Source organism: Saccopteryx leptura, chromosome 1, assembly GCF_036850995.1.
Source record: "Saccopteryx leptura isolate mSacLep1 chromosome 1, mSacLep1_pri_phased_curated, whole genome shotgun sequence".
NCBI lineage: Eukaryota > Metazoa > Chordata > Mammalia > Chiroptera > Emballonuridae > Saccopteryx > Saccopteryx leptura.
Genome location: NC_089503.1, coordinates 384,197,153 through 384,223,460, shown reverse-complemented (window position 1 = coordinate 384,223,460; position 26,308 = coordinate 384,197,153). Strand labels below are relative to the sequence as shown.

The following is a 26,308-nucleotide window of genomic DNA, read 5'->3' as shown; positions in this document are numbered from 1 at the left end:
AAAAAAGGTCAAACATTTCCGGTTAGGTTTCTTTTGTATCCTCCCAGTATGTGCTGCTGCTTTTAAAATCACAAATGATAGCATACTATACGTTTGGTTCTGAACTGCTTTTTTTTTTTTTTTTTTTTTTTTTTTTTTAAAAAGACTTTATTTATTCAATTTTCAGAGAGAGGAGAGAGAGAGAGAGAGAGAGAGAGAGAGAGAGAGAGAGAAGGAGGAAGAACAGGAAGCATCAACTTCCCATATGTGCCTTGACCAGGCAAGCCCAGGGTTTCGAACTGGCAACCTCAGTGTTCCAGATCGACGCTTTATCCCACTGCGCCACCACAGGTCAGGCCCTGCTTTTTTATTTAATAAATAAATGCTCCTCAACTTAGGATGGCAGTATACATGGGTCAACCCAATGTAAGCAGAAAATAGAGTAAGTAAAAATGCATTTAATGCACCAGCCTACCGAATATCATAGTCTAGTCCAGCCAGTTTCTACCTACTGTGCATTGCTTTTCTACATTGTGAGAAATTGTAAGTCAAACCACAGTAAGCCAAGGATCATCTGTATTTTGATCTTTCTCTGCCAACAAAAACGAGAATATGCATTTTAGAGGTTCAAAGTAGCCTGCTTGAACCTCAGACCGCCTGGCTTTAAATACCAGGTCTGCCCCTTACTTTATAGTTATCTGACCTTATGCAAGTTCTTTAACTTCTGTTAAGTAATAACAGATACCAGTAGCTACCATAATAGTAGTACCTGCCATAAAATTGTTATAAGAATTATTAAACAGAATACGTCAAATGCACGACATAGTGCCTGGCATGGAATATGTATTTAATAAAGGATAACGTTCATTACAATCACTGAAAATACAAATACGTCAGCCAGCGTACCATCCCAGTCCCTCTCCTATTGGGACACATAGCACCAACAGTGCTCTAATAAGGACATCTGTCCCTATGTTTGCCTGCTTTGTGCATTTCCAGTTTGGCAGATGATGCCCACTGCCCTTCTAAGATGGCTGCATCAATTCCTATGTCCACACACGGCCCTACTGCACAAAAGGCCCTGAACCATCAGGAAAACGTCACGTCTGCTGTGACAGGCTGCTTTCATGTCGCTGACACTCTCCAAAGACGGGTAGGTTTCAGTGTGGGCCAAAAAGAACATTTTTTTCAACCATTAACTGATACATTTTTTAAAGACTTTATTCATTTTAGAGAGGAGGGAGGGAGGGAGGGAGGGAGGGAGGGAGGGAGAGAGAGAGGGAAAGAGAGAGAAGGGGGGAGGAGCAGGAAGCATCAACACTCATATGTGCTTTGAACAGACAAGCGCAGGGTTTTGAACTGGCGACCTCAGTGTTCCAGGTCCACGCTTTATCCACTGTGCCACCACAGGTCAGGCACCATCAACTGATATTTTAAGACAACTATCTTACCCACTCCTTCAGGAAATTTTTATATTGTGGGGGTTCTCCGGTCTAGCTGTTCAAGATGTTTAGCCAACTACTGAGGAGCAGAGGCCTGTTGGGCACTAAGAACTCAGAGGTGGCCGTTCCCTTCTTTCTTCCAAGGAACAGGCAGTATAGCAGTATGCCCAGTGGAGGAGAAAAACCTGTGTACTGTTTCTTCTTTTTAAACAAAGTGTGGTAAACACTAAAGCAGTGTATAAATGAGGAGGGTCTGCCCAAGGGTGAGGGTTGGTGTAAGCAGCAAAAGCTTAATTCATAGATGACCTGTATGCTGGCCTTAGATGCTGGGAACGCCAACCTGTTGGTTAAGTCCACAGGAGCCCCCGACTAAATAAACCGTGCCCAGGCCTTCGCTTTTCTCCTCACTTGAGAATGTGAAAGCTTCGCTTACTGAATAAAACACACAGAAAAGAGCCAGGATGATACGGACACAGGCATGCTTCTAGTATCACCAACACTGGGACTCTTTTATCAAAAAGCAAGCATTCCACCCTGATATATAAAAAAATATTAATTACAGAACTCTTAGAAAGTATAGAAAAGCACAAAGAATACAATAAAAAGACCTCAAATCTCAGCACCTAGGGTAAAGTGTCAATTTCTTGGTTCATTTCCTTCAAATTATATGTATATGTAGACTTTGCATAGCAAATCTTTACATTCTTAAAAGTCTGGTCATAGTTTATTTGGTTTTATAGTCTGCCCTTTTTGTGTGTGACAGAGACAGAAAGACAGGAAAAGGGACAGATAGGGGCAGAGACAGGAAGGGAGAGAGATGAGAAGCATCAATTCTTCAATGCAGCTCCTTAGTTGTTCATTGACTGCTTTCTCGTATGTGCCTTGACCAAGGGGGTGGGGGCATGGGGGCTACAGCAGAGTGACCCCTTGCTCAAGCCAGCAACCTTGGGCTTCAAGCCAGCGACCTTTGGGCTCAAGCCAAAGACCATGGGGTCACGTCTATGATGCCACACTCAAGTCAGAGACCCCATGCTCAAGTTGGTGAGCCTGCACTCAAGCTGGCGACCTCGGGGTTTTGAACCTGGGTCCTCTGTGTCCCGGTCAAACACTCTATCCACTGCGCCACTGCCTGGTGAGGCTATTGTCTGCTCTTTATATTTCGTATTACATGAACATTTTTCTTGTTAGAGGATAGTAGCTGAAAACATAACTTTGTTTTTAAATTCTTAAAAATAAATTTAGAGAAAGAGGGAGAGGGAGAAACATGGATTTGCTGTTCCCCTTGCTCACGCATTCACTGGCTGGTTCCTGCATGTGCCCTGACCGGGGATGGCATCCGCAACCTTGGTGTACTTGGGTGACACTCTAGCCGACTGTGCTACCAAGCCAAGGCTTGAAGACATGACTTCTAACAACTATATACTATTTCATCTTTTGGATATATTACAATTTTACTACTCCCATTAATAAACATGTCAGTTGTTTGCCTTTTTTTTTTTTTTTTTTTTACTGTTATAAAGTTTCAGTGAACAATTTTGGACCTAAATCTTTACAACTTTTTTTTGTATTATAAAGACCTCTTACCTGACACAATCAGGACTGTGGTTGGTAGGTTAAGTTTTTAAAATAATATTTTTATTTTCAGTGACAGCTGGCACACATTATCCTCGCCCCAGGTGTACATCGTGATTAAACAATCAGACTCAGAAAGGGTGCTCCCCCAGATAAGGCCGGTACATCTGCCACCATACCTAGTACTACATAGTGACCACACTCCCCACGCTGTACTTGCCGTCCTGAAACTGCTTCTGTAGCTGGCAACCTGCACGTCTTACTCCCACCCCCTTCTCAGTCATCCCTCCGAAACGTTCTCTGTGTCTGAGTCTGTTTCATTTGTTCATTTATTTTGCTCTTTAGATCCTGCATAGAAGTGAAATCATACGGCATTTTTCTTTCTCTGACTTATTTTACTTAATGTAACACTCTCTAGGTGTCTGTCCACGTTGCATATGGCAAGATTTCATTTTTTTATGGCTAAGTCATACTTTTTAAAAAAAATTTTTCGTAAGGGAGAAGCGGGGAGGCAGAGAGACTCCCATATGTGCCCCAACTGGGATCCACCTGGCAAGGGCCTAGGGGGCGATGCTCTGCCTACCTGGGGCCATTGCTCCATTGCTTGGAGCTATTTTAGCACCTGAGGTGAGGCCATGAAGCCATCCTCAGCGCCTGGGGCCCACTTGCTCCAACTGAGCCCTGGCTGTGGGAGCCAACAGGCCAAGGCCATATTCCACTTTATATATACATACATCTCATCTCTTATTGATCCAACCACCTACTGATGGATATTTAGTTTCCTTCTAAATCTTGAATATTGTAAATGATGTTGCAATGAACACAGGGATGCATGTCTACAAATTAGTGTTTGGAGTAAATATCCAGAAGGGGAATGCTGGGTCACTCTTTGTCTTGATATGGCCTTTGCTTGGAAGCCTGTTTTGTCTGATGAAAGTATTGCTACCCCAGCTTTTCTAGCTTGCTTCAACTTCCATAGAATATCTTTTTCTATCCCTTTCAGTCTATGCATTTCTTTTGTTCTGAAATGAATCTCTTGTAGACAGCCTGTTTATGGACCTTGTTTTCTTATCCCCTCAGCCACCTGTCTTTTTTTTTTACAGGGATAGAGGGAGAGTCAGATAGAGGGATAGATAGGAACAGAGAGAGATGAGAAGCATCAATCATCAGTTTTTCATTGCGACACCGTAGTTGTTCATTGATTCCTTTCTCACATGTGCCATGACCGTGGGTCTTCAGCAGACTGAGTAACCCCCTGCTCTAGCCAGTGACCTTGAGTCCATACTAGTGAGCTTTTTGCTCAAGCCAGATGAGCCCACGCTCAAGCTGGCAACCCTGGGGTCTCGAACCTGGGTCCTTCCGCACCCCAGTCATACGCTCTATCCACTGCACCACCGCCTGGTCAGGCCACCTATGTATTTTGATTGAAGCATTTAACCCATTTACATTTAGAGTAATTATTGATAGGCATGTAGTTACTGCCATTTTATTATTCACATTTTAAATCTTTTTTCCCTTCTTCTTAAAGAAGACACGTTAACATTTTCTGTAATACTGGTTTAGTGATGATGAACCCCTTGAGGTGTTGCTTGTCTGAGTAGCTCTTTATCTGGCCTTCAATTCTAAATGCTGGCTTTGCTGGGGAATCTTGGTTGTGGGTCCTTGCTTTTCGTCACTTTGAGTACTTCATGCCAGTCCCTTCTGGCCTACAGTTTCTGTTGAGAAATCAGCTGACAGTCTTACATGAGTTCCTTCACAGGTAACTGCTTTGGTCTTGCTGTTTTTAATACTCTGTCACTGACCTTTGCCATTTTAATCATGATGTACCTTTGTATGGGCTTCTTTGGATTCATCTTGTATGGGACTCTGTGCTTCCTGGACTTACATGTTAGAAAAAATTTTCCATCATGATTTCTTCCAACAGGTTTCTTCTCTTTTTTTCTCTCTCTCTATCCCTCCTTTCTTTCTTTTCTTTATCCCTCCTTCCCTCCTTCCTTTCTTTCTCTCTCTCTTTCTTCTTTCTTTTTTGAGACAGGAACGTCAAGCTGCTCCTGTACGTGCCCTGACCGGGAATCGAACCGGCAACCCCTGTGCTCTGGGATGGCGCTCCAGAGCTATCCAGCCAGGGCTTCACTCCTATTGATTTTCAGAGGTAGAGAGAGGAAGTGAGAGAGGGGAGGGGGGTCAAACCTGCAACTGTTGTTTTGGGACAATGTTCTTAGCCACCTGGGCTAACAGGCCAGGGCCTTCAAACAGGTTTTCAATCCCCTGATCTCTGTCTTGCTCTTCTGGTACCCCTATGATGAGAATGTTGTTACACTTGATGTTATTCCAGGGCCCTTAAAGTAGCCTAAAGCAAAGTAGTAGCCAAGTTTGTTTGTAAATCCAAACAAACTTTGGATTTGTTTTTCTGGGCTTTTTTGTGTGACAGAGAGAAACAGAGAGAGGGACAGATAGGGACAGACAGACAGGAAGGGAGAGAGGTGAGAAGTATCAGTTCTTTGTTGCAGCCCCTTAGTTGTTCATTGATTGCTTTCTCATATGTGCCTTGACGGGGGTGGGGGGGCTACAGCAGACCAAGTGACCCCTTGCTCAAGCCAGAGACCTTGGGCTCAAGCTGGTGAGCCTTGCTCAAACCAGATGAGCCCGTGCTCAAGCTGGCGATCTCGGGGTTTTGAACCTGGGTCCTCCACGTCCCAGTCCAGTGCTCTATCCACTACCACTGCCTGGTCAGATGGATTCTTTTTTTTCTTTTTCCCGTTCTGATTGTTTTCTGCTACCTTGTATTCCAAATCGCAACTTAATCCTCTGCTTCTTCTGATCTTCTGTTGATTCCCTCTAGCATATTAATTTCTGGCTGGTTCTTTTAAATTTTCTCTTTTCAATGTTTCCTATCTCTTTGTTAAATTTCCCACCGAGTTCATTGAGCATCCTTACAACCAGTGTTTTGAACTCTGCACCTGGTAGATTGCTTGTCTCCATTTTGTTTAGTTTTTTTTCTGGACTGTCCTGTTCTTCACTTGGAACATGTTTCTTTGTCTCCTCATTGTGGCTGGCTCCCTGTTTGCTTCTATGTACTGGGTAGAGCAGCCACATGTCCTGGTCTTAGTAGAGTGGCTCCAGGTGTATCCCTCGTGAGCCCTCCTGCTGTAGCTGAGCTGGATTACTGCTGACACATCAACGGCAGGGACTGGCTCTCAGGCTGACTGGCTGTGAGGACTGGCAAGGACTACAGCAGAGAAGCAGGGACTGACCCCACAGAACAGGGTTGTTCGCTTTAGCAGGGCTCTGGTGCTTGCTAAGCCTGCCCTTTGGGTATGTCATTTGTGGAGGTGGTTGGGTAGTGCTCTGATGTGGTATAAAGCTGGCCACCAGGTGTGTTGGTCCTGGGCTTCTTTGGACAAGCTCTGATGTATGTTAAGTTCAGCTGCTTCCTTTGTTCTGTCTGGGGCCACCTGGTATAAGCAACAAAGTGATCTGCTGATGGGTGCCACTTGTGCTGGGCTTGGAGGAGCCTGGGAGGGGCTAAGCTGCAAGCTAATGCTGGCTGCCACTCGTGCCAGGCTTGGGACCACTTAGCAAGAGGTACAGGGCACACCGAGGCCAGATGCTGCTTGTCTGGAGTTTGTGAACCTGTGAGAGATTGAAGGAAAGTCCTCAGGACAAGCCATTTGTATGGAAAAGCCACTGGAAATGACTTGGGTGGGCCTGAAAGTTGGGATGGGGTGGGGTCTCAGGGAACCACCAGGGTGGGGCAAACAGTATTAGCCAGAGCTTTGGAGCCTCCAGGGGGAGGACTCAGTAAAGGAGCAATGGCCTCTGCCACTACTTCTGCCTGGGAGAAAGCTGCCCCTCCAGCCCTCAGCCCTCAGTCAGACCAACAAGTTCCTTCCTATATCTCTCTGGCACTTACTGAGCTGCTGCCCCCGCCCTGGAGCTCGGAGCAAGCAAGTCCAAGAAAGCCTGTGCACTGGGCCTCCAGCAGTCCTCCGTCTCACTCAGCGCAACCCCTGCTGGTCTTCACAGCCCGGATCTACGGGGACTTCTTTTCCCAGCACTGAAACCCGGGGCTGGGACCCCCTTGCTCTTCAGAGAGGGCCTCCACAGCCATGGTATCCCCCCTAGTTTTCAACCGCCCTGTGCGGGTGTGGGCCAAGCTCTTTAGGAGCTCCACGCTTACCAGTCCAACGTGGCTTCTCCTCTGTGCCCTTAGTTGTAGGACTTGTATCTAGCTGGACTTCAGGTGGTTCTCAATGACGGCTGTTCTGTAGTTTGGTTGTAATTTTGATGTGGTTGTGGGAGGTGAGCACAGACTTTACCTATGATGCCATCTTCACACATCTCTATTACTATTATTTTTTATTTATTTATTTTTTAGTGAGAGAAAGATAGATATGGAGGGACAGAGACAGACAGGAAGAGAGAGAAATGAGAAGTTATCAACTCATAGTTGTGGCACCTTAGTTGTTCATTGACTGCTTTCTCATGTGTGTTTTGACTGAAGGGCTCCAGCCAAGCCAGCGACCTTTGGGTTCAAGCCAGCGACCTTAGGCTCAAGCCAGCAACCCCACACTCAAGCTGGTGATCCAGCACTCGAACCAGATGAGCCCACGCTCAAGTCAGTGACCTCGGGGTTTGGAACCTGGGTCCTCAACATCTCAAACCAATGCTCTATCCACTGCACCACCACCTGGTCAGGCCACATCTCTATTACTATTAATTTAAAAAGTTATTAGTGTATCATGCCACAAACACTTCTGATGCACTTGTTTCCACTTGGCTGCAGAGAAAGTCATCCAAAGAAACATTATTTAGCAGGGAAGGGTGGGCCCATTCAACTCAGTTTCATTTTATGAAAAGGTATGGTGTGAGGCTCCAGGGGTGCTGGTGTCCTCGATCCCATTTCTTCTGCAAAGTGTTCCCTACATAGGAGACACAGTCCTTTCCCCAGGACCTCTAGAGAAGAAATGCAAACTTGCTAACCCAAGTTAGCATTCAAGCCCAAACCTGTGTCTTGACATGTCTTGCTTACTGCCTGGTCTGTTTTATGTTCTTCTATGTCCCACTTGATGCTTTTATTTTATCTATCAATCTATCTATCTATTTTAGCGAGAGAGAGAGAGAGAAGAGAAAGAGAGAGAGAGAGGAGAGGAGAGAGAGAGAGAGACAGGAAAGGAGGGAGAGTGAGAAGCATCAAATCATAGTTGTGTTACTTTAGTTGCTCACTGATTGTTTCTCACGCATGCCTTGATGGGGGGGGCATGGCTCCAGCTGAGCCAGTGACCTCTTGCTCAAGCCAATGACCTTGAGCTCCAGCCAGCAACCTTGGGCTTCAAGCCAGCAACCATGGGATCACGTCTATGATTCCATTCTCAAGTTAGCAACACTGCACCCAAGCCAGATGAGCCCACGCTCAAGCCTGCGACCTCAGTGCTTGAACCTGGGTCCTTAGCATCCCAGGTCAAAACTTTATCCACTGCGTCACCACTGGTCAGGGCCTACTTGATGCTTTTGAAGTGACAGTGAGCTTTTATGCTCTCATGGATGGTGTCAGATATCTACCTGAAGACTTATATTTAACCAGAAGTCAAATTTAATTTAAAATACTGCTTTATTTTTTTTATTATTTTACTTATTTATTTTTTTGTGGTAGAGACAGGGAGAGTCAGAGAGAGGGACAGATAGGGACAGACAGACAGGGAGGGAGAAAGATGAGAAACATCAATTCTTCATTGCAGCTCCTTAGTTGTTCATTGATTGCTTTCTCATATGTGCTTTGACCGGGGGCCATAGCAGACCAAGTGACCCCCTGCTCGAGCCAGCGACCTTGGGCTCTAGCTGGTGAGCCTTGCTCAAACCAGATGAGCCCACGCTCAAGCTGGCGACCTCGGGGTCTCGAACCTGGGTCCTCCGCATCCCAGTCCGATGCTCTATCCACTGTACCACTGCCTGGTCAGGCTAAAGCACTGCTATAATGAAAAATCATAAAGAAGGATATATATATACCTCAACTATTTTTTAACTTAAAACACATTGAAGTATATAATAAGTACACTACTGCACTCACTGTGTTAGAAGGCCACGGTCTTGTCTCTGGGTGTGGCTCTGGGTGTGGCTCTGGTGATGAGCCCACATCGCCTTTACCAGGTGAATCACACAGGATACTTCACTTGCAATTTACAAGGTGGGTTTCTTTAAAGTGGGTTAGGAGTCTGAAGAGACTTATAAAGCAACCAAAACACAGAATGCTTCTGATAAAAATGTATTCTAAATTACCTCTATTTCATTTTACCCATCCTTAGTTCAATAGCCATTTAAAAAAAAGTGCTTTGAGCATTTCACCTTAAGTCTTTCTAAAAATGTTCAATTTAGTGTTCATAAAATTTTTTTTACACTACTTTCAATGTATTGTATACTGTAACATTATGTAATTACATAAAGTACAATAGATAAAAACTATCTTCAACCGATTCTTAGCAACAGCCCGAGGAAGAAGAAAACAGCTGTTAATGTCTGAAAGCTGCTGGACACCGCCAGGCGCCAGTGAAGTCTGAAGCCGGCCGGGACACGCAGCGAGGCCGTGTTAGTCTGCTGTTGGACACACACAAGCTCACAATACATCAACATCAGACAAGGCGAGGAAGGGAGACAAAACCAGGAACACTTCAAATTTCTGTCTAAACATGGACAACCGCACAAGATCCCCACGCACCCTGCACAGTGCCAAACATCCCCCCTCCTGGCTAACACAAGAGACTGCTGCTTCCCTAGCAGGTGGCGCTCTCGTCTCTCATCAGCCATCCTACGTAAGATTCATTCAGACACCCAAGAACTGCCCACAGTCTAATGATATCCAATCCAGAGCGAAGCCCTTCTTCCTCAAACGCTTCCCCAAATTACCTAACGCAAGCCCCAGCCCTACGATAGATCCTCGTGAACACTCTTACTGAGACATCCCAGGGTGTGTGTTCTTCCTCCCTACAATGAACAGTAAGCCCAACTTGCTCAACTACAGCCGTGTGCCTAGTGGTCTGGGGCTGGCAGGCACTGACAGGTCCAGTCCACCGGCAAAAGCAGAGTGTGCGGTGGGGCCACAGCACAGAACAGGAAGCCAGCGGAATCACCTAGGATACATACCAACAAGTAAAGAGCATTAACTAATCTGGAGTAGGTTAAGCAAGCTTCTACCACATTGCCTTAGGTTCAACTCCCAGAAGCAGGATTCCTGGGCCAAAGCAGAAACATGTTTAAGATTCTTGATCTTGGGGCTTCCGGTCAAGATGGTAGTGTAGGTCAACATGGAACTCATATTCTCCCACAACCACATCAAAATGACAACTAAACTACAGAACCACCATCATTCAGAACCACCTGAAGTCGAGCTGAACAGAAGTCCTGTAACTGAAGATGTACGGAGGAAGCCACACTGAGCCTGGTAGGAGGGCAGAGACAATGAATGAGCTGGTCCCACACCTACATGATGAATAAAAATCAGGAGGGCTATCTCCCCTGCAGAGGTCCCCACTGAGGCACAAGGGGTCCCAGCCCCCAGTCCAGGGTTTCAGTGCTGGGAAGAAAAGTCCCTGTGACTTCTGACTATGAAAATCAGTGCAGACCGTGGCTGAGGCACAATCCGGCTCAAGCACCAGAGCCACAACGAGGGGAGTCGTGCTCTGTGTGGCCCTCCGCTGCATAGCAGCTCCTCCCTGGTGGCCAGTCCTTGAAGCTGATGAGCCTGGGTAGGACCCTCCCAGTGACAGGCCAACAGCAATCAAGGCTCAACTACAGCAGGAGGGCACACAGAGCCCACACAAAGGGTGGGCTAACGTAGGTGGCAGGTGTAGGGCCACTGTGCCACTGGGCCCTCAGGACACCTACTACATAAGGCCATTCTACCAAGACATAGCAGCTCTACCTAATACACAGAAACAAACAGGGAGGCAGCCAAATGAGGAGACAAAGAAAGATGTCCCAAATGAAAGGACGGAACAAAACTCCAGAAAAGGAACTAAACCAAACGGGAGATAAGCAATCACACCAGATGCAGAGTTCCAAACACTGGTTATAAGGACGCTCAATGAACTCAGTGAGAATTCAACAGAGAGAGAAAACACAAAGAAGGAGATACATCTTTTAAAACGGGAAGGACCATGTCTTTTTTCCCTTAGCGTGATGTCTTCAAGGTTCACTCGTATTGTCACGTCAGAGTTTCCCTCTTTTTAAAGAACAAATGATATTGTAGCGTGTATATATGATATTTTGTTTATTCCTTTACCGGTAGATAAACTCGGGTTCTTCCACCTCCTGGCAATAATGAACGATGCTGCTATGAACAGGAGTGCGTCTGTGAGACCCTGCCATCCTCTCAGGAGCAAAACTGCTGCATCATGTGGTAGATCTACTGTCAGTTTTTTGAGAAGCATTTTCCTTGGTGGCTGCACCAGTTCACATTCTCCGGAACAGTGCAAAAGGGTTGCAGGGTTTCCGTGTTTCCACAACTTTGACAATACTCATTTTGATTCCTGATAGTCGCCATCCTGACTGATGTGCGGTGGTATCTCACTGTGGCTTTTGATTTGTATTTCCCTGGTGACAAGTGACGTTGAACATCTTTTCATGGTTGTGTAGGCTGTTTATATATCTTCTCAGAGAAATATCTAGGACAGTGGTGTCCTTTTTATAATCAGGTTATTCGGGGTTTTTGGTTAAGTTATAGGAATTCTTTATGTATTCTGGGTATTAACCCCTTATTGTATATAAGATTTGCAAGTATTTTCTCCCATTCCATAGGTTGCCTTTTCACTGTTACTGTATCCTTTGACACAAAGAAGTTTTAAATTTTGATAGAGTATAACTTATGTATTTTTTCTTTTTGCTGCCTGTGCTTTTGGTATTATATCTAAGAAACTATTGCCAAATCCAATGTCATGAAGCTTTTTCTCTAAATTTCCTTCTAAGAAAACAGAATTTTAGGTCTTATGTTTAGGCTTTTGATCAATTTTAAGTTAATTATAAATGGTATAAAGTAAGGGCCCAACTTTATTTTTCTGCAGGTGAATATCCAGTTTGAGATAACATCACATTTGTTGAAAAAACTGTCCTTTCCCCATTGAATGATCTTAGCACCCCTGATAAAAGTTACTGAATATATAACTTTTAAACATATGTTTGCGTTTGAAATATAAGCATACTTACACTAGAACAGGATGAAATCTATACAGTGCTATATGGAAAGGAATACTTTTTCATACAGGAGTAGAAAAGGAGAACAAGAAAATAAAATACTTGAACTGTAAAAGTTTTCCTTTAAAATATGAAAGTTACAAAGACTTAAACATAAGGTTAATCACTAGGAAGTTTCAGGTAATTAAAAAATACATCTGATTCACTCCTGCCGCACTTTCACTGAAGGATTCCCAGGAATTAGTACGAACGTCTGATCTGCAATATTTTGCAAGTATACAGAGTGGGCAAAAGTAGGTTTACAGTTGTGAGCACACAAAATAATTCTTGTTATTTATTAATTATTGTATTTTCCATAGAAACAACTGTAAACCTACTTTTGCCTCACCTTGTATTATGCAAGTTTTTATAAATACTCTCTTACAATTCTATTTTAAATACCGCAGTCACAATAAAATCCCCAAATTAGCATGACTTTCCATTGAATTATTTACTTCTATTTGTTCCCTTGAGAAAATATGTACACTACAAGGGATCAAAAGAGTTCAGGGTATAATATGCACACTACAGTCCACTGTTTCTCTTCATTTTGAAGAAGCAGCTACTGCCATAACATATACATATATAATACCGTAGTCTAGCTGATGTTTCTTGCTGTATACAGGTAACTGAACACATTATGTTGTAGAAGTTTTACCAAAGGTATATTGTTCCATTATCATATTTCTAATTAACATCTAAAGGCTCTGTCATTGTGTTGCTTGTAGTCATTAACAGTTCTTATTCCCGTACTCTTTACAGAAAGTACAAGAACAGAATCACAGACTCGGGATTCATCTGAAAGCTCTTCTCCTGATGCGCTGTTTCCACAGGCGCAGGGAGGAAGGTTAGGCGGCTTATTCATAACATACCGCAGTCAAGAGTGGAGAGAGGCCTGGCCGCCTGCCTTCCAGCCAGAGGCTCTCCCCATGAGACCACGCTACCTCTAAATAGGGACCTCACAGGTACCATGTCAACTAAAAGGCACCACTTTTCTCTGCTTACAATTATAGGGAACAAAAATGATTTATTCAGCATGGAGTGAGCGTTCTACTGAGAAAATCTTGGTAGAAAAGGTGGTAGTATAAATTCTTAGCATTTCTTTTTTTTCCTTTTTTTTTTTTTTGAGAGAGAGAGAAAAACAAGAAGGGAGAGAGATGAGAAGCATCAACTTGTAGTTGCAGCACTTGAGTTGTTCACTGATTGCTTCTCATATGTGCCTTGATGGGGGACTCAAGCCAGCGACCTTGTGTTCAAACCAGTGACCTTTGGATGATGTTGATGATCCTGTCCTCAGGCCAGTGATGCTGGGGTTTTGAACCTGGGATCCCAGCGTCCCAGGTTGATGGTCTATCCACTGTTGCCACCACTGGTCAGGCCTTAGCATTTCTTAAGTCTACTTGCAAAGATAATTGCTGAGAGAAGACATCTTAAATCCATCAACTTCTTGCAGACAGAAATTCAGAAGATAAGAGTTAGATTTTAGGGATGTGGGAACAAAAAGGTCTGCTATGGCCATTCACTCTGAGATCATCTAAACCAGGGGGAGTCAACCTTTTTTTTTTTTTTTTTTTGTATTTTTCTGAAGCTAGAAACAGGGAGAGACAGTCAGACAGACTCCTGCATGCGCCTGACCGGGATCCACCTGGCACGCCCACCAGGGGGCGACGCTCTGCCCACCAGGGGGCGATGCTCTGCCCCTCCGGGGCATCGCTCTGCCGTGACCAGAGCCACTCTAGCGCCTGGGGCAGAGGCCAAGGAGCCATCCCCAGCGCCCGGGCCATCTTTGCTCCAATGGAGCCTCGGCTGCGGGAGGGGAAGAGAGAGACAGAGAGAAAGGAGAGGGGGAGGGGTGGAGAAGCAGATGGGCGTTTCTCCTGTGTGCCCTGGCCGGAAATCGAACCCGGGACTTCTGCACGCCAGGCCGACGCTCTACCACTGAGCCAACCGGCCAGGGCCAGGGAGTCAACCTTTTTATACCTACCGCTCACTTTTGTATCTGTTAGTAGTAAAATTTTCTAACCGCCCACCGGTTCCACAGTAATGGTGATTTATAAAGTAGGGAAGTAACTTTACTTTATAAAATTTATAAAGCAGAGTTACAGCAAGTTTAAGCATATAATAATAATTACTTACCAAGTACTTTATGTCGGATTTTCGCTAAGTTTGGCAGAATAAATCTTTATAAAATAACTTACTATAGTTAAATCAATCTTTTTATTTATACTTTGGTTGTTCTGCTACCGCCCACCATGAAAGCTGGAGTGCCCCCTAGTAGGCAGTAGGGACCAGGTTGACTACCACTGATCTAAACTAATGTCACAGCCATGATGCTGGCCCTTGAGGTTCACATCCCTATATCAACAAAAATGAAAAAACATTTTAATTTAACTGTCATTAGTATCTGATACATGAAAACGAATGGTATTTGATTTTGATTGCTATCTTATTGAAACACAAGGGTAATCTCCCGTGAGCCCTGAGCTCACTGAGGACCCAAAGGAGGGGGCAGCGCATGGCCCGCACCAGAGCCTGGAGAGAGAACAGCGGGGCAGGAGCGGAAGGGCGGGGACACAAACACCTGTGAGAACCGGAGAAGACGGGTGGCAGGCAGGCAGGAAGACTTCAACTCCTTAGTTCCTCACTTGATGCTTCCTTTCCCAGATCACTACTTAGCTCACAATTCAATGACGTTGTGAGGCAGGAAAAAGAATTAAACCCTGAGCCCCTTTTCTCCTGTGCTTAATCTGGGAATGAACTAGAAGTCTGTCATACCTCGAGCAAATATGAATAAAAACATATTGTACATTCACTTATATGTGGAATCCAATGAACAAAGTAAACTAACAAACAAAAGAGAAACAGACCCATAGTTACAGAGAACAGACTGACCGTTGTCAGAGGGGAGGGAGGCTGGGGGGCTAGGTAAAAAAAAATGAAGGAATTAAGCAAAAAAGAAAAATTCATAAACAAAGAAAACAGGATGGTGTTTACTAGAGAAAGAGTAGGGGAAAGGGCTGTAGAAAAAGGTCAAGGGGAGATGAATGAAAAAGACATTATAATTTAGCCACAACTTTTCAACAGGCAACATACTCCCCAAAGTTCAATTTCATGTACGGACTATAATTTTCTTACAAGATTCAATAAATAAGAATATTGAGTTAGCTGAAGATATTTAAAAAGCATTTGAAAAGAAATTAGTAAAAATCACATTTTTAAGACTTGAAAAGAATGGTTATTAATCACTTCCCTCCAAGGACCTCTTTACATCTTTAAAACTGAGGACCCCAAATTTTTACTTTATATCTACAGACAACTCCCATATTAAAAATAAAAATAGATATATCAGTTTATTTAAATAAAAAGAACCTCATTATGTTAAAATAACTTTTTATGAAAACTAACTATATTTTCCAAGACCAAAAAAAATTAGTGCCTGGCTGATTGGCTCAGTAGATAGAGCGTCGGCCCGGCAGGCAGGTGTGCTGGGTTCGATGCCTGGTCACAGCATACATGAGAAGCAACCATCGGCTTCTCTCCCCCTCCCACTCCCATTCCCTTCTCTCTCTTCTCCTCCAGCAGCCAGTGGCTCAAATGGTTCGAGCATTGGCCCCAGGTGCTGAGACTAGCTCAGATTATCTGCCTCAGGCACTGAGAATAGCTTGGTTGATTCAAGCATCAGCCCTAGACAGAATTGTCAGGTATATTCCGGTTGGGGGCATCCGGGAGTCTGTCATATCTCCCCTCCTGTAACTTAAAAAAAAAGATTAGCCAGGAAAGTGACATTGTTTTGTAATTCTACAAATGTAAAATATGTCTGACTTAGGGCCCTGGCCAGTTGGCTCAGCGGTAGAGCGTCGGCCTGGCGTGTGGGGGACCCGGGTTCGATTCCCGGCCAGGGCACATAGGAGAAGCACCCATTTGCTTCTCCACCCCCCCTCCTTCCTCTCTGTCTCTCTTCCCCTCCCGTAGCCAAGGCTCCATTGGAGCAAAGATGGCCCGGGCGCTGGGGATGGCTCCTTGGCCTCTGCCCCAGGTGTTAGAGTGGCTCTGGTCGTGGCAGAGAGACGCCCCGGAGGGGCAGAGCATCGCCCCCTGGTGAGCAGAGCGTCGCCCCTGGTGGGCGTGCCGGGTGGATCCCGGTTGGGCGCATGCGGGAGTCTGTCTGACTGTCTCTCCCCGTTTCCAGCTTCAGAAAAATAAAAAATAAAAATAAAAAATAAATATGTCTGACTTAGTAAAAGATAACTGGATTTTCATACCTACTTTTACATTCATCTGTTGCAATTTTGGTTGATATACATGGCAAAAAAACCCAACCTCACAAAAATGGACAGTTGAAAAAGGTAGGAGTATTTAATTTTTAAAATTTATTTCATTCATTCAAATTTACTGATTTTGAGAGAGGGAAAGAGGGGGAGTGGGGAGAGAGTGAGAGGAAAGGAGAGAGAGAGGGAGGGAAAGAAATAAGGAGGAAGGGAAAGAGATAGGGAGGGAAAGAAAAAGGGAAGAAAAGAGAGTGAGATCAACTTGTTGTTCCACTTATTTCTGTCACTGGTTGCTTCCCATATGTGCCCTGGCCAGGGATCAAACCCCACAACCTTGGCGTATTGGGACGACCCTCTAACCTAGGGGTCCCCAAACTTTTTACACAGGGGGCCAGTTCACTGTCCCTCAAGACCGTTGGAGGGCCACAACATACAGTGCTCCTCTCACTGACCACCAATGAAAGAGGTGCCCCTTCTGGAAGTGCGGCGGGGGCCAGATAAATGGGCTCAGGGGGCTGCATGCAGCCCGCGAGCTGTAGTTTGGGGACGCCTGCCTAACCAATTGAGCTACCCAGCCAAGGTAGGAGTATTTTAATAGCCTTTTCAGATAATTATGAATTAATCATCTGATACTAAATCAAAACCAGACAAATAGTAGTTTCATAAAGGTTAGATGCAATGTAGAACCTGAAAACGTAACAATAAACTCTTTATATTTTACTAAAGCAAAATCCATTCGTCTGGTTTGCACCTTGAATGGATCTCTTACTCATGCATTACTTTATACCTTGCATTGGTCATGGGAGAAAAATATTGATTTCCTTTTCTTTTTTTTTCTAAGTGAGAGGGGAGTTAGACTCCCACATGTGCCCTGACTGGGATCCACCCAGCAACCCCATCTGGGGCTGATGCTCAAATCAACCAAGCTATTTTTATTGCCAAGCTATCCTCAGTGCCCAGGGCCAAAGCTCGAACCAATTGAGCCACTGGGAGGGGAAGAGGGAGATAAAGAGGGAGAGAAGCAGACGGTCACTTCTCTTGTGGGCCTTGACCGGGAATTGAAACTGGGATGTCCATACACTGGACCAATGTTCTATCCACTAAGCCAACTTGCAAGGGCTACATAATATTTTTTAAATCATGTGCGTTATCCCATTGATCATATCAGAAGTCTTTTATGTTTCAAGAAGCCGTCAAGCTCAAAGCCCCTTTGAGTATCCAAAACTTATTTTCATTTGTCAGTTCTCCTTGAAGTAACAGGTTGTTTCATTCACATTCAAGAAAATACCTGTCTAATAATGAATAATCACAGTTTTCGCCCTTTCTAATACAAATAGTGTTTCATGGGGGAAAAGCTGCAGCCAGTTCAGCTCCCAACTAAAGCAAATGCACAGGTGCGTTTCAGAGATCACGTCGTACTTGGGTATGCAGTGTGCTTCCCCTTCCGTCACGAATAGTGAGACAATGCAGAACTGAAGGGTTAGGACTTAATAAAATAGTATTGTTTCTACTGTACCTAAGACGTTCTTAAGTGAAACTGGCTGCCCTTGTTTTCTAATTGAAACAGTAAATGAGGGCAGGAGAGGACACACGGAGCTGGTAGTTTGGTGCCACTGCCTAAATCCGTGCCAAGGCGTCAGCGATTTTTACTACCGCAGGCCTTGTACCATCAGCACACGTGTCAACACAGTAAAAAGACAACTAACACCTTAGCATTCTTATTATAAAAATAATTTGACACTGGCCCTGGCCGGTTGGCTCAGCGGTAGAGCGTCAGCCTGGCGTGCAGGGGACCCGGGTTCGATTCCCGGCCAGGGCACATAGGAGAAGCGCCCATTTGCTTCTCCACCCCCCCTTCCTCTCTGTTTCTCTCTTCCCCTCCTGCAGCCAAGGCTCCATTGGAGCAAAGATGGCCCAGGCACTGAGGATGGCTCCTTGGCCTCTGCCCCAGGCGCTAGAGTGGCTCTGGTCGTGGCAGAGCGACGCCCCGGAGGGGCAGAGCATCGCCCCCTGGTGGGCAGAGCGTCGCCCCTGGTGGGCGTGCCGGGTGGATCCCGGTTGGGCGCATGCGGGAGTCTGACTGTCTCTCCCCGTTTCCAGCTTCAGAAAAATACAAAAAAAAACCCCCAAAAAAACGACACTATGGACCTCTTAAAAGGATCGCAGGAACCCCCAGGGATCCAGGGACCATGATTTGAGAACTACTGTTTCAAAAGACTTTTACTTTTGGTAAGGCTAGGACCCACTAGCTCCTATATAATATAAATAGCCACAAATCTAAGCAAAACACAGCCCCCAAAATACCCTCTTACCTTTGCCAACACTAAAGACAAATGGCTCGTTTCTATCACGACTGGAATCAAACTTCTTTCCATTTGACAATGTTCCTTTGTAATGGACATAAACTTTATCTCCGATCATTGGTGTTTCCTCACTGTTCCCCACTCTTTTGACAATCTAGAAAAGACAAACACCAAGAAAAAAGGAGTGGAACTTTTAACTTCTGATCAGAGAATCAGAAGATCACATAATCCATTTCATATGACCCAGGCAGACTTGTAAATAATTATGTCTTTTCTAATTCTCTCCATAACCCTCACTATTGGAAAATTGCCCTATTCTACTCTAAATCGTTAATAATATACCCTTTGTGTGTGTGTGTGTGTGTGTGTGTGTGTGACAGAGACAGAGAGAAACAGAGAGAAGGACAGATAGGGACAGACAGGAAGGGAGAGAGATGAGAAGCATCAATTCTTTGTTGCGGTTCCTTAGTTGTTCATTGATTGCCCTCTCGTATGAGCCTTGGCTACAGCAGAGTGAGTGACCCCTTGCTCAGGCCAGCGACCTTGGGCTCAAGCTGGTGAGCCTTGCTCAAACCAGATAAGCCCGCGCTCAAGCTGGTGACCTCAGGGTTTTGAACCTGGGTCCTCCGCATCCTAGTCTGATGCTCTATCTACTGCACCACCGCCTGACCAGGTGATATATTTAATCTTAGTGTTAGTCACATTGCTCCCTCAAAATTATCTACTGACAGATCCTCCTTCATTGGTTTGATGCGTCCCACACTTTGACACTAAAATCTCTCAAAAACATAGCGCTAGTCCATATACAAACTGAATTAGACCAAAAAGATCAGTAGAGTTTCAGCCTTGACCAGGTGGCTCAGTGGAGATAGTGTCATCCTGGTGTCCCAAGGTCACGGGTTTGATCCCCAGTCAGGGCACATATGAGAAACAACCAATGAGTAATGAGTGTACAACTAAGTGGAATAAGTTGATGCTTTTCCCTCCCTCCTTCCCTCTCTCTCCCCCCAAATCAATAGAAAAATTATATATAAAAAAAAAGATTCATCGACTTTCAAAAACTTTCATAAAAAGGTCTACAGCAAAGTTTCAAAGGTGAGGTGTGATTTACTTCCCTCTTTTGCTAAAACATTAGCTCCTGACTAGATGCCACGGTTTGACTTAATTTCAAAACGCCAATTTTCTGATATAACAGGTTATAATTCCTATTATTGCAGTAGTATATGTATAAAAAAAGCATCACCGCAGTTTGATATAATACTGAATAATTTATTTGCTAGTAAAGGAAATGCCAAAAACTACTGCAAGCTGCAAAATATTTAGCTATTATAAAATCCAGTCTATTTATTTTGTTTTTGGCAGAGCAAGCCACTAACACAGTCAGTCCTGGGAAAGAAAATCAAATCCAGGCATGTGGTGGGGTAATTTATTCTGCCAATCACCTAGGTTAAATTAATGTTTGTTAGATAACAGAAGGCAGTAGCAAAAGAACATCGTTTGGGGGGGAGGGGTCTGAGGTTTCATCTAAAGAATTCAAGTATTTGTTCTTACATTCTTCTCTGAGATGTGTCTCTCCTGCCCGACCCTCATATCCTCATAAACACTATCTTAGAATCTGTAACTTTCTTAGTTCAAAAGCTCAGTCTCTAAATGAAAAGAATTATTACGGCAACTCCATTAAAAAAAACTGTTAGAATTAATCCATAAATTTAGTAAAACAACAGGATACAAAATCAACATATAAAAACCAGTTGCATTTCCATACACTAACAATGAAATAATCTGGAAAAAAAAAATGTCTAGAAATGCAAATCAAAACCTCAATGAGATTATCACCTCACACCTCTTAGAATGGCCATTATCAAAAAATAAGGAAAAGCCTGACCAGGCGGTGGCGCAGTGGATGGAGCGATGGACTGGGATGCAGAGGACCCAGGTTTGAGCGTGAGATCATAGACATGACCCTATGGTTGCTGGCTTGAGCAAGGGGTCCCACTCACTCTGCTGTAGTCCCCTAGGTCAAGGCACATATGAGAAAGCAATCAATGAACAACTAAGGCGTCGCAACGAAGAATTGATGCGTCTTCATCCCTCTCCCTGCCTGCCTGTCCGTCCCTCTCTGTCTCTATCGCTAAAACACAAACAAACAAAAACAAGGAATAAAAAGAAACCTGTGCACTGTTGGTAGGAATGTAAACTGGTGAAGCCACTATGAAAAAGACCACAGAGGTTCCTCAAAAAATTAAAAATAGAACTAGCAAATGATCCAGGAATCCACGTTCTGGATATAAACCCAAAGGAAACAAAATCACTATCTCAGAGAAACAGCTGCATCCCATGTTCATTGTAGCATTATTCACAATAGCCAAGCCTCGAAAGCCAGTTAAGTGTCCATGGTTGAATGGATTAAGATGTAACATAGACACACATACTCACACACACCCAAGAATATTATTCAACCATGAGAAAGAAGGGAATCGTGCCATTTGTGACAACGTGGATGTATTATGCTAAGTAAAATAAGCCAGAACGAGAAAGAAAAACACTGTTATGATCACTTACATGTAGAAGCTAAAAAAGCTAAACTCACAGAAACAGAGAGTAGAATGACATTTACCAGGAGCTAAAAGGTAGGGGAAATGGTGAGATATAAGCCAAAGCTTATAAACTTTCAGATATGACATGAATAAATTCTGGGGACCTCATGTACAGCATGGTGACTATAATTAACAACGCTGTATTTATATACTTCAAAGTTACTAGGGGAGTAGAACTTAAATGTTCTCAACACAAAAAAAGAAATGGTAATTATGTCAGGTGACGGATGTCAACGAAGCTTACTGGGATAATAATTTTGAAACATACAAATGTATCAAGTCATCACACTACACCATGAGCTTATATAACGTTACGGGTTAATTATATCAACAAAGTTGGGAAAAATAATTACCATTTTAAAAATTAAATTGAAAGCTACTTGTAAAAAATCATGGACTTCAAAGGGAAAAGGAGTTTCCAAAAAGCTGATCTAAAAGAAATCACACGGCATTCGAAAAGTGCTCATGTCCCTGAACGACCTACGTGTGGTATCTGAGAGCCCGAGCCCCACCTGGAGGGACTCCGCACTGCGAGGACCATGAACAAGGTGAACAAGGCGCCTCTGGGATGGAGGAAGACCAGGGAGTCAGACAGCGGTCCAGACCAACAAGCGGCGCTGTGCTGTCACTTCCGGTTTCCCCAGCAAGATGAACTTGTGCCCAAATCTGGGGTTGCCTCAAGGCTACAACCTAGTCTCAACTGCCTTAAAAAACATACTAGAAAGCCCGGCGGTCATACGAAATAACCACTGTTCTAGATATTATAAATTGTAATTAAAATGATTTGTGCAAAAGTGTCTGCTAATTCAAACTGAATTACCCAGAGCAGGCAGCGAGGACGCCCCTTTGCTTAGTGCCCCACGGGGTTTCCCCTTTCTACTTGCTTAATTGCTTAAAGTAGAGTGCAATGAAGGAAACCACTGGCGGTACATTTCTTAAGAGCCGCCGCTAACTCAATAAATAAAGGTGATTTAAATAATAAAATGTTAATTCACATGTCAAAGATCTCTTTGTACACAACATTTCTTGTGTAGATCTTTCCATTATTTTTAAGCTCGCCTTGCAGAGGACCATCAATTATTTTTAATTTTACATCCGTTCTTTCACGAACTCTTGAACAGGCAACATAAAGTTGACTGTGTCCAAATGCAGGCTCAGGTAAAAAAAATGCCAACACGCTTAAGCGTTTGGCCCTGAGACTTATTGATGGTCATAGCAAAGGCAAGTTTTACAGGAAATTGTCTACGTGGATAATTCTCAATTAGTGGAACTATAATGTTTCCGAACTTGCAACATTGAGAAAATCCTTTCTTGCCATGGTCAAATCGATTAGTTTCTAACTTGAAGTTTAAGGACTGACAGTGTTTACATTTAATATTCATGTCACCAGAGGAATGCTCAAAAATTCAAGTTTCTCCGTTTGAAACTGTTTTAATCCTTTTTGCGTTTAGGTCAGCATTACTCTGTCAGTTTTTTTGCATTCCTTTCCTGCCTTTGTTCAAGGGACTCATTTTGTCGAGACAGGCTTTTTTGTCTTGCATCTGAGGCAAGCCTTGTTTCTCTATGCTCATCAGTCTCATTTTGCCGAGAAAGACGCATTTGCTCTGCGACTGAAGCAAGCCTTGTCTTTCTCTGCTCAGTGGTTTCCTTTTGTTGAGAAAGCCGTTTTTGTGCAGCTTTAGCTCCTTTTCTCTCCTCTTCAGTGCTGTATTTTCTAGGAGGCATTCTTAAAAGAAATTACGTTAAGACGTAGTTTTTACGTAAAACAGATGATTGCCAATGCAAACAAATGTTCACCTTCCCCCTGACCCGCTCAATTTGCGTTCAGCCGTGGCAACTTCACCCCATTGGCTAGTACAGTTATGCAAGCAACCAATAAGCTATTGGTGACAAACAGACACTTAAGCCGCAGATAATAAAGAAGCTACACAATGCAGTTTTATCTTCCTGGGCTAGTTATTGACTCCACAGACCTGCCTTGGTCTTTTTAAAAAAATATATAATAGTTAATAAGATTACCATAGGTGTGGCACTGTGCTTAAATGCTCACTCCACTAAATAGGTAGTATTTTTTTTTAAATGCTTATTTTGTTGATTTTGGAGGGGGGGGGGAGAGGATAGGAGAGAGAGAGAGAAAGAGAGAGAGAGAGAGAGGGGAACATCAATCTGTTCCTGTATGTGCCCTGACGGGATCAAACCGGCAACCTCTGAGCTTCCAGACGATGTTCTAACCAACTGAGCTATCTGGCCAGGGTGAAGTAGGTAGTATTATTTCAATTTTACAAATAAGGAAACATCATCACAGGTTAACTAATTTGCCTTAGGTAACACAGTTAGTAGACCTATGTACTCTTTTTTTTTTCTAAAGAGGAAGGGAGAGAGACAAAGATGAGAAGTCTCAACTTGTAGCTGCGTCACTTTAGTTGTTTACTGACTACTTCTTATATGTGGCTTGGGGGGGGGGGTGCTCAAGCCAGTGACCTTGGGATAATGTCAGTGATCCCGCACTCAGCCATATAAGCCCCTGTGCAAGTAGGCAACGTCAGGGTTTCAAACCTGGGACTACAGTGTCCCCGGTCAACACGGTAGGTACTGTGCCGCTGCCTGGTCAGGCTGCACCTATTTACTCCTAAAGGAAAGCCGAAGCCCCGTGATAAAACCTGAGTCTCTAGACCAGTGGTAGTCAGCCTGGTCCCTACCGCCCACTAGGGGGCGCTCCAGCTTTCATGGTGGGTGGTAGCGGAGCAACCAAAGTATAAATAAAAAGATAGATTTAACTATAGTAAGTTGTTTTATAAAGATTTATTCTGCCAAACTTAGCGAAAATCCGACATAAAGTACTTGGTAAGTAATTATTACTATATGCTTAAACTCGCTGTAACTCTGCTTTATAAATTTTATAAAGTAAAGTTACTTCCCTACTTTATAAATCACCATTACTGTGGAACTGGTGGGCGGTTAGAAAATGTTAATTGGCCCTGCCGGTTGGCTCAGTGGTAGAGCGTCAGCCTGGCGTGAGGGAGTCCCGGGTTTGATTCCCGGCCAGGGCACACAGGAGAAGCGCCCATCTGCTTCTCTACCCCTCCCCCTCTCCTTCCTCTCTGCCTCTCTCTTCCCCTCCTGCAGCCGAGGCTCCATTGGAGCAAAGTTTGCCTGGGCACTGAGGATGGCTCTGTGGCCTCTGCCTCAGGCGCTAGAATGGCTCTGATTGCAGCAGAGCATCGCCCCCTGGGCGATGGTGGTGGGCATGCCAGGTGGATCCCGGTCGGGCGCATGCGGGAGTCTGTCTGACTGCCTCCCCGTTTCCAACTTAAGAAAAATACAAAAAAAAAAAAAAAGAAAATGTTACTAGTAACAGAGATATAAAAGTGGGCGGTAGGTATAAAAAGGTTGACTACCCCTGCTCTAATTGAGACTAGGTTGACAGTAATAAATGACATGATTTAAAGGATTTACAATCTCCAAATGTTTCTTACAAGCCTAAGAATCTTATTCGTCTATTCCCTAGGACAAAGCAGGAGCTGAGGCATGCTGGGCGCTCTGAGAAGAGAGGGGGAGATGCGGAGGCCAGCCTGCAGAACCTCCCTCTCTCTCACAGCACCCTGCAGGGTGAGCCGAGTACCAGCTATATGGTTGAGAAAGAACCATCTGAAAGAACATATAATGATAGAAATCAATAGCATAAAAACCCTTATTCTGTGACTTTAAGTCTCCAAAACTTGGCTTAGCACACAGCAAGCTAATTGGTCAAACGTACATTCAGAAGAGAGTCAAGCACAGAATAGAGCATTCACAAAAGGAACATTAGACAAAACAAACGAAAAAAGTCTCATTTGCTACTGCAGACACGAGGGAGTATTAAAACTCACCTCAGAGATACTATTCAGAATGTATAAAATAATCTTTACAGCAAAATAATGAATAATTATACAAAACTTTCATGTATAACAACAGCACAGGAGAAATAACTTCAAACAACTAAAGCCATTTAACCTCCCTTAGCTTACTCACTTATATGGAATATAAATGTCTATTTTCCATATAGAAATAGAAAAATCAAGAGGTATTCAATTATCTCACGAGGCCACTGTGATACAAATAAAATAACACGTGTAAAAGCAATTAACAATAGTGAAAAAATATATAAAGTGTTTTAAAAGGGGGAAAGTTAAATCAAAAGTGAGATATATTCTCTGATGAAACCTTAAAAATATCTTTACTGCAGATAGGTTCACTATTTGTTTATAAAAACTAATCTTTTTGAACTTTACAAATTATCTCTCTTTTTCTTAAAAAAAAAAATGTCGGCCCTGGCCAGTTGGCTCAGTGGTAGAGCGTCGGCCAGGTGTGTGGAAGTCCTGGGTTCAATTTCTGGTCAGAGCATAGAGGAGAAGCGATCATCTGCTTCTCCATTCCCCCAATCTCTCCCCATCACGCAGCCATAGCTCAAATGGGTCGACCAAAGTTGGCCCCGGGCCCTGAGGATGGCTTCATGGCCTTCGTCTCAGTTGCTAAAATAGCTTGGTTGCTGAGCAATGGAACTGTGGTCTGGCTGGGCAAACCATTGCCTGGTAGGGGCTTGCTGGGTGGATCCCGGTCGGGGAGCATGCTGTAGTGTATCTCGACCTCCCCACCTCTCACTTAAATTATTATGATTTATTTATTCATTTTAGATGAGAGAGTGAGAGAGAGAGAGAGAGAGAGAGAAAGAGAAGGGAGGAGGAGCTGAAAGCATCAACTCCCATATGTGCCTTGACCAGGCAAGCCCAGGGTTTTGAACCGGCAACCTCAGCATTCCAGGTTGATGCTTGATCCACTGTGCCACCACAGGTCAGGCTCCCCACCTCTCACTTAAAAAAAAAAAGTCTTGGAGGCTCTGGCAGGTTAGCTTAGTCGGTTAAGAGCATCATCCTGAAATGACAAGG

General features: G+C 44.0%; 1 protein-coding gene across 2 annotated transcripts in view; it reads right to left on the bottom strand.

Annotated features, from left to right (window-relative positions):
• The window catches only part of FKBP5 (FKBP prolyl isomerase 5), a 122,249-nt gene that overhangs the window by 42,502 nt on the left and 53,439 nt on the right, over positions 1-26,308 (bottom strand). For both annotated transcript variants that reach the window (XM_066359571.1, XM_066359572.1), the window contains exon 3: positions 18,796-18,940. In XM_066359571.1, coding sequence (XP_066215668.1) covers positions 18,796-18,940 — 145 coding nt within the window. The remainder of the gene's footprint in view (positions 1-18,795; positions 18,941-26,308) is intronic.